This window comes from Orcinus orca, chromosome 2 (genome assembly GCF_937001465.1).
Source record: "Orcinus orca chromosome 2, mOrcOrc1.1, whole genome shotgun sequence".
In the NCBI taxonomy this organism is placed as follows: Eukaryota; Metazoa; Chordata; class Mammalia; order Artiodactyla; family Delphinidae; genus Orcinus; species Orcinus orca.
The window spans coordinates 158,715,232-158,727,865 of record NC_064560.1 but is presented as its reverse complement, the minus strand read 5'-3'; the positions used below and the strand labels follow the sequence as shown (position 1 = coordinate 158,727,865).

General features: G+C 41.8%; 1 protein-coding gene across 2 annotated transcripts in view; it reads left to right on the top strand.

The window, feature by feature from the left end:
- Positions 1-12,634, top strand: part of ARMH4 (armadillo like helical domain containing 4) — a 138,677-nt gene that overhangs the window by 42,610 nt on the left and 83,433 nt on the right. The window contains exon 5 of one of the 2 annotated variants that reach the window (XM_004279308.4): positions 4,614-4,829. The exons of the other annotated variant lie outside the window; for it this stretch is intronic. Within the exon in view, the coding sequence (XP_004279356.1) occupies positions 4,614-4,829 (216 nt within the window). The remainder of the gene's footprint in view (positions 1-4,613; positions 4,830-12,634) is intronic. 2 annotated transcript variants of the gene reach the window in all.

Genomic DNA, 12,634 nt, shown 5'->3' with positions numbered 1-12,634 from the left:
ATAAGTGATACCATGTAGTATTTGTCTTTCTCTGTCTGATTTATTTCACTTAGCATAATGCCCTCCAGGTTCATCCATGTTGCAAATGACAGGATTTCTTTTTTTTTTTAAAGGCTGAATAATATTCCATTTATGTTCTAATATACTTATATTATATTACACCTATTTATGGGTATAATATAAATTATATAATATGCATAATACATATAAATATTTATAAGTATATACCACATCTTTATCCATTCATCCATTGATGGCCACTTAGGTTGTTTCCATACCTTGGCTATTGTGAATAATGCTGCTGTGAATGTGGGGCTGCAGATGTTCCTTCAGTGCAATGACTTCATTTCCTTTAGATATGTACTCAGCAGTGGGATTGCTGGATCATGTAGTTAGCTCTATATTTTAAAGAGGAGGAACTAACTGAACACATTGAGGACCAAATAGAAGTTGTCCTTGGTGGTTGGTGGTGGTCAGAGCAAGGGTCCCCAACTCCAGGGCCATGGACCAGTACCAGTCCGAGGCCTGTTAGGAACTGGGCTGCACAGCAGGAGGTGAGCAGCGGGCGAGCCAGCCAAACTTCATCTGCCGCTCCCCATCGCTCCCCATAGCTCCCCATCGCTCCCCATCGCTCCCCATCATTCCCCATCATTCCCCATAGCTCCCCATCGCTCCCCATCGCTCCCCATAGCTCCCCATCGCTCCCCATAGCTCCCCATCACTCCCCATCACTCGCATTACTGCCTGAACCATCTCCCCTCAACCCCCGCGGTCTGTGGAAATATTGTCTTCCATGAAAGCGGTCCCTGGTTTCAAAAAGGTTGGGGACCGCTGGGTCAGAGGACAATAGTTCAATGATGAGAGCTGGAAATCCATGGCTCGGAGCTCTGGCTTCACCTTTGCGGTTCTTAGGGGATCAGTATCATATTGTCACAATTATTCCATCTAGTACAACCCTCTTAGGTTTGTGGAGAGGAAACATAACTAAAAGTGATTTATAACATTTTAAAAATAATAAAGTGTTCTTTTTAGCCTATGACAAATTTCTGTCTATAGGAGGAAGGTCAGCAAAATTGTCAAATAGTCTTGATGATCCTTGATAGTTTTCTCCATAATCTGACACTGTTACTTTTTCTCTATCCACCATCCAGCTTTATGGAGATTTTATTGACATATAACATATGTAAGTTTAAGGTGATGATTTGATACACACACATACATACACACATGGTAATCATTTTGCTATATATATATAGATATAGATATAGATTGCACTTTGCAATATATATATATATTGCAAAATGATTACCACAGTAAGGTTAGTTAACACTTCCATCCCCTCACATAATTACCATTTTTTTTGGTATGGTGATAACATTTAAGATCTCCTGTCTTAATAACTTTCAAGTATATGATACTGTGTTGTTAATCATAGTCACCATGCTGTACATGAGATGCCCAGACACAATCAACTGCTTCTTCCTCCCCCCTCCCCAATTGAGCTCTCCTAGCAAAACTTGACTCTGGTTAAATGTGTCTGCCTACTCTACCCCTCCACCCATTCCTGCACCCAAGCAGCTGAATGTGGCTGAAGAAAAACACACAATCATCTTAACATGCCTTACTTTAAATTTATGACATCATATCTTATGTGGACTCATAGGATGGCCTGGCAGTCCTACCTCATTTTCCCCAAGAATTCACTCACAGACTCTTCAAGATGACTATTCCACACTTTTTCCTGTTGCTTCAAACCACCACCATTTCTCTTCTCCTTTCCAGTTTTTTATTTGACTAAGAAAAGAAATATGATAACTTTCACGTATTCCCACCACCAAATCTACCCGCCCGCCGGCACCTGTGCCTGCTACGGCGGAGGATGTAGTTGAGCAGGCCGTGCACTGGGCCCCCTCCCCTCTCTGTAATAGCAAAGAAGCCAACCTTATATGGTGGCCACTACGTGCCAGGCTTAGTTCTAAGTACCTGATGTATTAACTAATGTAATCCTTACAACAGCCCTGGGAGGTAGGACTCATACCAGTTTTACAGTGAGAGAGCTGAGGCACACCAAAATTCAGTAACTTTCCCCAAATCACGCAGCCATAATAAGTTGGTGTGGCTCCAGGGTCCATGTGTGTAACCTCTCCATTATACCTCATCTCTTGGGACATTCCTCCAGCCGCTCTCCCCTCTCTCCTGCGTCATCAATTTCCCCCTCTCTACCAGATCTTACTCATCAATTACAAGCAAATTCTAGTAGCTCCTATTTTAAGAACCTACCCTTGACCCCATATCTCCTTCCAGCTACCCCCTAATGTCCCTGTTCTCTTTTTAAAATTTCTCGTGTTTTCTCTATTTGCTGTGTCTACTTCCATTTTCCTAATTTTCTTTGGAAGCACTTCAGTCTGACTTTTGTCCCTACCATTCCAAGGAAACAAGTTTTGTCAGGTCACTAATGACTTCCCAAATGTCAAAGCCAGAGTCTCAGTTTGCTACTCAGTCCTTCAATCTTAGTTTTTCTGCCACCTGTGGTCATTTTTCTGTCTCCTTTGCTGGATCTCCCTCTGCTGGCCAACCTCTAAATGTTCGATTGTCCAGGGCTTGGGCTGGACCACTTCGCTTTCATCCACTCTCATTCTCTTGGTGATCTCAGCCAGTGCCAAGGCTTTAAATATAATTAATAGGTCGATGATTCCTAGGTTTTTATTTCTAGCTTTGACCTTCCTTAGACTTCCAACATTTCCATTTGTATGTCATAGGCACAAGCCACCACACAATTAATATATCTCAAATAAAATTCTTGATTTTGCTTTTTATTCTTTCGTTCCTATTTTCAGTAAAGTGGCGTCTTCCTCCCACATCGCACATTGTAATTATCAGCGAGGCTCTGTCTTCAAATTACATCCCAGATTTGACCACTGCTCTCCCTTTCCCCTGGGTTTTGAAATAGCCTCCTATTGGGTCTCCCTGCTTTGTCTCTTGCTCTGATATAGCCTATACTCTGCCCTACAGCAGAGTCATTCTTTATAAATATATGTTAGATGTGGCCCCTGCCTACCCCTTCCCCCTCATTTCCTGTATTCTCTCTGTCCCTCCTGCCCCCCAGCCCAGTCTTCTTTGCCATTCTTAGAACACAGCAAGCAGACATCTGCCCCAAGGTTTTGGTCTTGCTGTTCCCCCTGTTCTCCTCTGCTTGGAATGTTTAATGACCTAAATGAAACAAGAGAATTCATTATTTTGTTATGATCTCTGTTCAAACTTTACCTTATCAGAAAAACTTTCCTTGATCTCTCCATCTATAATAGTAGTACCGGGCATTTTCTATCTTCTTGCTGGTTTTAATCAGAGTGTAATGTATTGTATATCTATTTGTATATCTCTTTGTTTGCTGTACATCTCCTGAGGGACATATCAGCTCCATCAAGGCAGAGACATCATTGCTGTATCCCTAGTGCCTGGAACTAGGTGTTTGATAAATATTTGTTGAATTTTTGGAACAGTGACAGGTATTAAGGCCCACAAAGTTAAAGGATATATAAGAATGAGAAAGATTAGAGGTAATATTTTTTTAAGTTAAGAAAACCTGTAAATGATAGATGAAAAGGGATATATGTGGAGAAAATTGTCTGGAAGAGGAAAACGAAAGTCTCAGAATTCTTGGGTGGCTTTACACCTCCCTCTCCTCTTTACCATCTAAAGAGCGTTCCCTGTTGCAGTCACCACTCTGTTCAGAGCCAACGGGGAGACCAAGGAAAAGGCCTTCAGTGGATTTTGTGGGCCCTTGTCCGGGGCTTCAGAGGTGCCTTCAGGATGTGGGTGGGGGCTCAAAGTATTCCTAGAAAATTAAAATTAATGAAATAAAATGAAATTGGGGGCCTTATGTTTCCTAATCCAACACTTTTTGAAGCGTCACAGATGACACGCTGTGAATTTAACCCTTATGATGATGGTAATGATAATGATTTTTTTCATGTGTTGCTTTTCTGACTGTCCTTGATCAACATTTCATTTCCCAGTCCCCTTTAGAATTGTATGGAGAACGTTGATGTAATGGTTTCCCGTCTCTTGGGTCACTCCTCTGTAAGGAGCACAGATACAGGTGTGGATTTATGGACCTCTCACTTAACACTGTTGTGAGTTCTACTCACTAATGTGGAAGAAGAACAGAAAGAAAACTGTGCCAACATAATAATTCTCTTGTTTAGTATTATGAGATAGAAAGAGATTGGAACACTCCTTTTAAATTCTGTTAGTGTTTCAGTGTGCTTTCTAACAGATAAATCTTTAATGATCTCCAGAAAACAGGAAGAGGATGTTTCCTACCCTTGTAAGTATAAATATAGCTTTAACAAAAATCCGTATTACCTGAACTTTGACTCCCAGTAAACATGATGCGTGATAATCATCTGACGTAGCTGTGGTTTTGAAAGTTTAAAATGTGAGAATACGGTGGGCATGTAATCCCGCAAAGCCCATGTTGCTCAACTTTAGCTATAAAATTTGTGTGAAAAGGCCAATCATGATTGTTTTGTAGTGTTTGGGTCATTTCAAAAGATTCATTTGTATGCACTCACTGTATTTCTTCATGTTCCCTTTGCTTTCTTCTTGCCTAGAGGGAGAAGAAGATGAGGATGAAGAAGATGAGGAGGATAAAGATGCAGACTCCCTGGATGAGACCTTGGGTGGTGACACCGAGCTGCCTGGGTTTACTCTCCCTGGCATCACGTCTCAGGAACCTGGCTTAGAGCAGGGAAACGTGGTCTCTTTGGAGGGAGCCACCTACCAGGTGCCGGACACCATCGAGTGGGAACAGCAGAGTCAGGGCCTGGGTAAGAGTCATGTGTGTTTCTTTCCCTCCCATCTCCCCTCATTTTAGTTTTCTTAGGTGACAGCTTTCCTTCATTGGCATAGATTATGGAACAAAATGGATCTTCTGTTTATGAGTGTTTCAGCTGGGAAAAGGTTCTCAGTTCTTTCTTCACTATGTTTATATTTATGCTCTTCAATACTCAGGCTCCAGACAGTCTCCATCTGCCCACGAAGAGCACAGTTACCTAATTTTTGGAAGGAATTCCATCTTTCCTTCCCAGCTGGAGGACAGCTGTCGGCTTTGGGAGGACTTCCAAAATGGGAGGAATTGTGTGTAACCAGTCAGCTGCACAAGCAGCGTGAACGGAGTGGAGTCGGAAAACAAATGGATTTTGTCATCCTCTGTCCTTTTAGAATTTCCTCCCTGGGGAAATCCTTCCTTCACTTCTGGGTGAGCTTGCAGCCGTCCCATGACTTTTCTGCTTGTTCTCGTGGTTGCATTTCATCATCAAATACAATCTTGTTTCAGCAGTTAGTGTCCAGACAGCTCCAAGCTTACTCTCTCTTGTGCCTGGCCTGGATGTTCAGTGAGAGTCTCCGCGGATGCAGGCTGACCCCAACTCTGACACTCTCTTCCTGTCAGCAGGGACGTTCCTCTGTCTGTCTCCTCTTACTTTTTTCTGGAGAGAGGCTATTATGCTCTGGGTGATTCTTTGAGGCCTCACTCTCTTGACTTGAGGGGAAGTGACCTCTTCTCCAAAGAAATCTCCTCCCTGAAACTCTTTTAGTTTTTAAAAGGCCCATTTATACCTTAAGTACAGCAGAGGTTAGATTTAAGGGTCATATAACCAGCGTTTGGAGTATTTCATTGAAAATTGGGATGTTGGTCTTCGACTTCGCTCTGGAATATCATACTAGTGTATCCTGGTGCCTCGGTTGAAACTTCCAATTCAGAATCTTATTACATATGATTTCTTAAATATTGTTCTCCTCTCCTCCCATGAACACTCTTTCAGATTAGTGATGAGGAAGGGTAAGTGCATTAAAATGAGTATGGAGTGGGAAAGTCGCATCATCTGTTTATCACACGATTGTGTAGTTTAAAACAAGCTCTCTCGCTTTTTTCAAAGCTCAGACTGAAGTTGGTAAACCTTTAAAAGTTTGCAGTCAAAGGGGGAATCCTTTCCCTAATCTCTAAAACTAAGGAAACATGCATAAGGATCTTTAATGTCATCTTCTCTTCCATTATAGAATTCTTTCACGAGCTGTCCTTTAGATTTGGTTAATTAATTTATCCAAAAAATGGAAAACCTACTACGTTCCTTTGCAAGGCATTGGAAACACAGAGAAAAACAAGGCAGTGCCTTTTATTGATCAGAGCAGAGCCCACTCGTAAAGGCTTCAGTGCAGGGTGGATGAATTCTATAATAAAAGTAGAGTTATAGGAGGCCAGAGCAGAAATGTAGAAGGGGGCCATTTAGAGTAGCTTGGAGAGTTCAGAGCTGTCACTTGAAGGATGTATAAATAGGAGATAGCTTGCAGGAGAAAGAGGTCAAAGACAGAACATACACAGAGGCATTGGAGGGATGAAAGAGCATGGCATAATACAGATGGGTTGGCAAAGAACGTTGTAAGTGGGTAGAAAGAAGCTCTAGGAGATACAGCAGCAGACAAGGCTGGAAAGGTAAGGTAAACAAGGATGCATCACGAAGAGCGGTGACTGCCAAGAGGCTTTCCCTTGTCCCTTATGAAAACCATTCTAGTGATAGTGCAATGGAGGAACAGGGGAGGAGTGTGAGATGGGGAGAGAGAAAGGCCGCTTATGAGACCAATGAAATGTCCATGTGAGAAACGAAGGCGTGAACTAAGGCAGAGGAAGTGGGATGAAGAAAAAGGAGCCAACCTGAGAGCTTTTCGTTACGGGTACTAACTGATTTGGGGGGATGAAGAAAAATAGAAAGAGAGTTGAGGATGATTTCTAGGTTTTTAGCCTGGGCGAACAGGTGGAGAGTGATATCTCTGATGAAGAGAGAGAATAGAGAGAGTGACGTGAACTTGGCGTATTGGGGAGATGATGAGCTAGTTCCGGGCACATTGAATACGAGGAGCCTGTGGGGTGTCCAGGATGGACTTCGATTTTGAGTCTTGAATTCAGGGAAGAAGTCTGTGACTGAGAAATTATTCTGGGATTATCACCCTCTAGGTTGGCATAAAGGTTGTAGTTGAAAGGTACCTGGGATTTCCTGTGGAATATGCTTATGGTAAGCAGAGGAAGTGATAAAGGATGGACTTCCACTGGAGAGGCAGAAGGTATCATACATGTGCATACAACGCTGTATTTACTAAATTATTTCCTGAACAAATCTGGCATGTAATTGAGCAGTAATTACTTTAAAAACATATCAAATGAGGGCTTCCCTGGTGGTGCAGTGGTTGAGAGTCCGCCTGCCGTGCAGGACACACGGGTTTGTGCCCCGGTCCGGGAAGATCCCACGTGCCGCGGAGCGGCTGGGCCCGTGAGCCATGGCCGCTGAGCCTGCGCGTCCGGAGCCTGTGCTCCACAACGGGAGAGGCCACAACAGTGAGAGGCCCGTGTACCGCAAAAAAAAAAACCCCGAAAAACAAAAAAAACATATCAAATGAAACTGCTAAAAGCTTATAAATATATCAAAATATTATCAAAATATTATAAAACAAACACAAACACTGGCCTGGGAACATGTGAATAAATATTTAGTCTGAAATGCACCTGTTCTACATGAGCTGGTTGAGATCAATAAAATAAAATACAAAATACCAATGTAACTTATTATAGAGGTTAAACACAAAGACAAAAATCTACACATCAAGTGACTCCTCAGGTAGTGGATTTATAATATGGAAGGATCATGGATCATGGACAGTTGGACAGTCTTTTAAGTATGGGTTGGGTGAATATTTAGGGACTGTACCCCTTTACTAGAGAGAGGGTTGCTTTTGTACAGAGGTACTCTATGGAGGCCATATGGCACCTATTCCTGGATTGTGGTCCAGGAAGCCAATTTTCCCCACTTAGGAAGCTGGCTTACCATTTATGATAATTATAAGCAATTGGAGAGGCTATGAATCTTAGAAAAATCTGTAGCGGTTACAATTCAAGGGTAACATGATCATTTGGGCTCTAGCCTTTTTCAACACAAATTTACCATTGAAGAAGAGTCAAATTTTTAAAAAATTGACTTTATTGAGGTATAAATTATATACGATCAACTGCGCTCAGAGTATGCAATTCGATGAGTCTTGACAGTTGTCAAGATGGAGGCTACACTCATGTGGCCTCCATCTCACTGAAAATGCAGAGTATTTCCATCACTTCCCTTTTGTCCCCCCAATGATTCCTCATGCCCTTTGCAGTCTGTCTCTCTCTCAGTCCCCAATCCCTGGTAACTACCGATCTACTTATATTACTACAGATTAGAGTACATTTTCTAGAATTTTATATAAGCGGAATCATATAATACATGCCTTTATGTACCTGGCTTCTCTCACTTAGCAAAATGATTTTGAGATTCAACCATGTTGCGGTCTGTAGCAGTAATTTGTTCCCTTTTTATAGCTGGGTAGTATTCAATAGTATGGATATACCACATTTTGTTTATCTAGGCACCTGTTGATGACCATTTGGGTTTTCCCCAGCTTTTGGCTAATAGCAGTTACATTTTAAGGTGTGTAGGGTATGAGGCACAGGACAAATAGCCCTACTGTCCCCCTGTCCTGCCTCCTGATTCCAGCCTCCATGCATGGCTAAGGTTTCTTAAATTAGTGATACCAATTTAGTGATTTGCTATGCTTTTTAAAGTGATTTCCCCAAGTCCTGAATTTTTATTTCATATCAGATTTTTCCTTTTAATAAAATTTACCATTTTCCTGGTTGTCTCCTACCTTTTACTTTCACTTCTTTTCCTGATATCTTCAGTTTGCCAACATGTTTTTAGCATTGTAGTTTTCGTGGGAACCAAAATAAGGAACAAATCTTTCAAGCCCTTCCTTTTTTTCCACTGTGGGAAGACTGGGTTGGAGTAGTAGTGTCCGGGTCTAGGATTTTATTAGCTCACCAACTTTTTCTTGGAGGGACAGGAGTATTTCCTAGTAACTCAAAATAAGTGACAACTTCTGGATCAATGTTCATTGATACAGTTTCCTAAATGTTCTCAGGTCACGTGCAATAGAGGGAAACCTCCCCTATTTGTGATGGATTTTGTGGTACCAAGAATAACGGCTCTTGCTGATATGATTAGGTTAAGGATCTTGGGAGGGAGAGGTTATCCTGGATTTTCTGCAAAGGCCCAGTGTGATCACGAGTGTCCGTATAAGCGAGAAGTATCAAGTCAGAGTCAGAGAAGGAGATGTGATGACAGAAGCAGAGGTCAGAGTGATGTGGCCATGAGCAAGGAATTCTGGCAGCTTCCAAAGCTGGAAAAGGCAAGGAGATGGATTCTCCCCTTGAGCCTCTAGAAGGAACACAACCCAGCTGACACCTTGATTTTTAGTCCCTCAAGACCCATTTTAGACTTTTAACCTCCAGAACTGTAAGGTAATAAATTTGTGTTGTTTTGAGCCCTTAAGTTTGCGGTAATTTGTTACAGCAAAAATAGGAAACTAATACAGATTTCAATAAGTATTTCATGAGCAGCTTCCTTTTAGAAGTAGAGCTTGCGTGGCAGCTGTAGTCTGAGTGTGAGTGTTGTAAACTTAACTATAGTTTTTTCTTAATGAATCACTAAAAATGCAAAGATTGAGACCTTTAAAAAGTAATCCAGTTTAATATAATTATACTTTAATTGGTCATCTTATTCATTCCTATTTTTAAGTGGGTTATTTTTATTTATAGACTATCACATCCTATTTTACAATATGAATGGTATTCCAAAGCAAATGCTAAAACCCATAGAAACCTTTAAAAATGAACAGATTGAAGTGGGTAGTTGGGATTGGCTAAAAATAATACATACTCTTTGAATAGATTATCGTTTCGTTTTCTGTGAAGTAACAAGAGCAGAAAACTTAGATGACTTTCTGAGGCAAAGCAGTAGATCCATGGCTTAATTCTGTGCACTTCTGTTTTCTGTATCGTCACATACACATTGCCTGTAAAGCTCTGGAGAGAGAGAGCCCAATTTCTTGATCTTGCTGTTGGGAGGTGTGATTGTGGACTGAACTATAGAGGACAGAGAATCAGGAGTGAAAGTTCCATGTTATGACTGAGGTGCATTGATTGGTAAAGTGCTAGTAGCATATAGGAAGCTCTTTATTTACATATGCAGAATCAATTTCTTTTCTGATCTAACAAGTTTATTTTCTTTTTTTTTTTTAACAAGTTTATTTTCAAATTTATTGGTAAGAACCTGTACAGAGAGCAGGTACTGTGACCCCCACACACCACTTCTTATCCTTTCACTATAATAAATCACACGATTATTCTTTTAAAAGTATAAAATCAATATGGGCAAAGTTGAGTCAACATATCTTTTTTTTTTTTTTTTTTTTTTCTTTTGCGGTATGCGGGCCTCTCACTGTTGCGGCCCCTCCCGTTGTGGAGCACAAGCTCCGGACGCGCAGGCTCAGCGGCCATGGCTCACGGGCCCAGCTGCTCCGCGGCATGTGGGATCGTCCCCGAGCAGGGCACGAACCCGTGTCCCCTGCGTCGGCAGGTGAACTCTCAACCACTGCGCCACCAGGGAAGCCCAACATACCCATTTTAATGTTTAAACATTTGCAATGTAATTAATGTCTGGTGATTCTTTCCTCTGTGCATTCTGTATCTGCTAGGATGCCTTTAGCTATACGTAGCAGAAACCTTAAGTTGACTTAAAGAGTAAAGAAATATATTTTCTCTGAAAACAAGAAGTCCAGAGATGGAGCTCCTGGGTCAGTTGACTCAGTAGCTCAGCTGTCATCAGTGACTCATGTTTTTCCACCTTGCTGCACTGTCCTCCTTGGGATGTTCACTTTGGCCCCAGGCTCTCCTCCGTACAGTTGCAGTGGCTGAAGCAGTTTCAGATGTCACACCTAGACAAGACATTGTTCAGACAAAGAAGAGGACTGTCTTTTTACTGTGTTTCTTCCTCAGGAGAGAGGAAGACTTTCCAAGAATCCCCCAGTAGAATTCTCACCACTGATCGGCTGGGATTAGGTCACATGCTCATTTCTAAGCAATCATTGGCAAGGGGAATGTGATCACATGACTGGTGGAATGGATGGGGGCGTGTGTCAATCACTATACCTATCTATGATTTCTGTGTTTTTCTGTTTACTTCTCTTGGGGCTGGTTCTTATCCATGTTTCTTTTATCTTCCGAGAATCCTGTGACTAATCTTGTTAAACTAATATATTTATCTTAAATATGTTTTGAATTCATGAGTTCTGGATGAGGGCCCGAGGGTGGTGGTATTGTTCCAAGAAGAGACCATTTTTTGGCCACTTTATGGTTTGGTTGATGTTCTGAATAGATAAGGCTTCCAAAAGCCATCAGTTAGTTAAGTGCAGAATTACTATAGCTGTCTTCACGTTTTATTCAAAAGCCTGCATCTAACATTGGGAGGGGTTCCTGATTTAGGAAGTGGAATATTTTTCTCTGGAGGTCTTTAAAAAGCATGGTAAGTATTCAATTAACAGTATAGAGCTGTTTGTGGAAAGCAGAAGAATGAAGAGCATTCATGTTTCTAGTTTTTCAGCAGACATTCATAGAGCTAAGTGTGTGCTGTATGTTGTGGAAAGAGTGAGAGGTTGACCTGTAAAGAGATAAATTGCCATGGGGCAGAGAATGGTTCTATAGATGTGAGGCCAGTGGCTGAGCGATTACACAGTGGGGAATTGAATCATCATTTACAACCGGGGGTTTCTTTGAGTGGGCAGCCATCTTTGGGGTGTGACTTCGGGAGTGCTTGTGTGATCTCTAATTTATATCCCCCTCCCCATTTGAACATGGTGCCTACTCTTCAATATTAAGAGCCTTCCTTTGGATTGCAATAATATATCTTGAGAAGGGCTTACAAAAATGCAGATCTGCTGTCTGGATAGGATAACCCATAAGATGTTATCGTGGATTTATTATTATTTATCAGGTTCATTACCTGGTGATTTAGGATGATTTTAATATGAAAGAAAGAGAATGTGTTTTGAATTGGTAGAAAGGTAGAATGAACTGTAGGCAAAGGTGAGGGGGTTCGGCCTTAGAGAAACTGAGCATTGGTCTGTGAGAAAGTCAGAGCCTTTGTCCTCAAACGTGTCAGCTCTTCTCTTTCTTCTCCCCATCATCCTTCTTGTTCTTTTAGAACACTTAACATGTAGCTAAGACTGAACACTTAAATATAGTGCAACACGGGCTGTGACAGCAAGAAAAAGATGCTCCGTAAAAGATAGTGGGAAGTGTGAGACTTCAAACAACTCTTCACTGCAACAAATGTGAGTGTATTTTGGCATATAACGTGTTAAGCTGTGTATTATGAGGTTGCTCAGGAAGTTGCCGGGCTAACGTGGTTAAATATGTGTAAGGAAGGAGAAGGAAAGAAACCTTAATTCAACGTAACCAGCACGATGTGAGTGGCAGATTGGCTAAAGCCCCCTCACCAGTGGTTCTCACTCTTGGCTGGAACCCCCTGGAGAGCGACACAAGATACTGATACCTGGGTCCCACCCACGGAGCACAGCTGCCCTAGACTGGGTCTGCTGGTTGTTCCCTTGGGGTGAGGCGGCTTCTGTTTGTGAAGGGGCTGGAGAAAGAGGATTGTCAGAAGTGTTCTGTGCTCTATGAATTGAACCTCCATTAGTAAAGATTTACATTGCT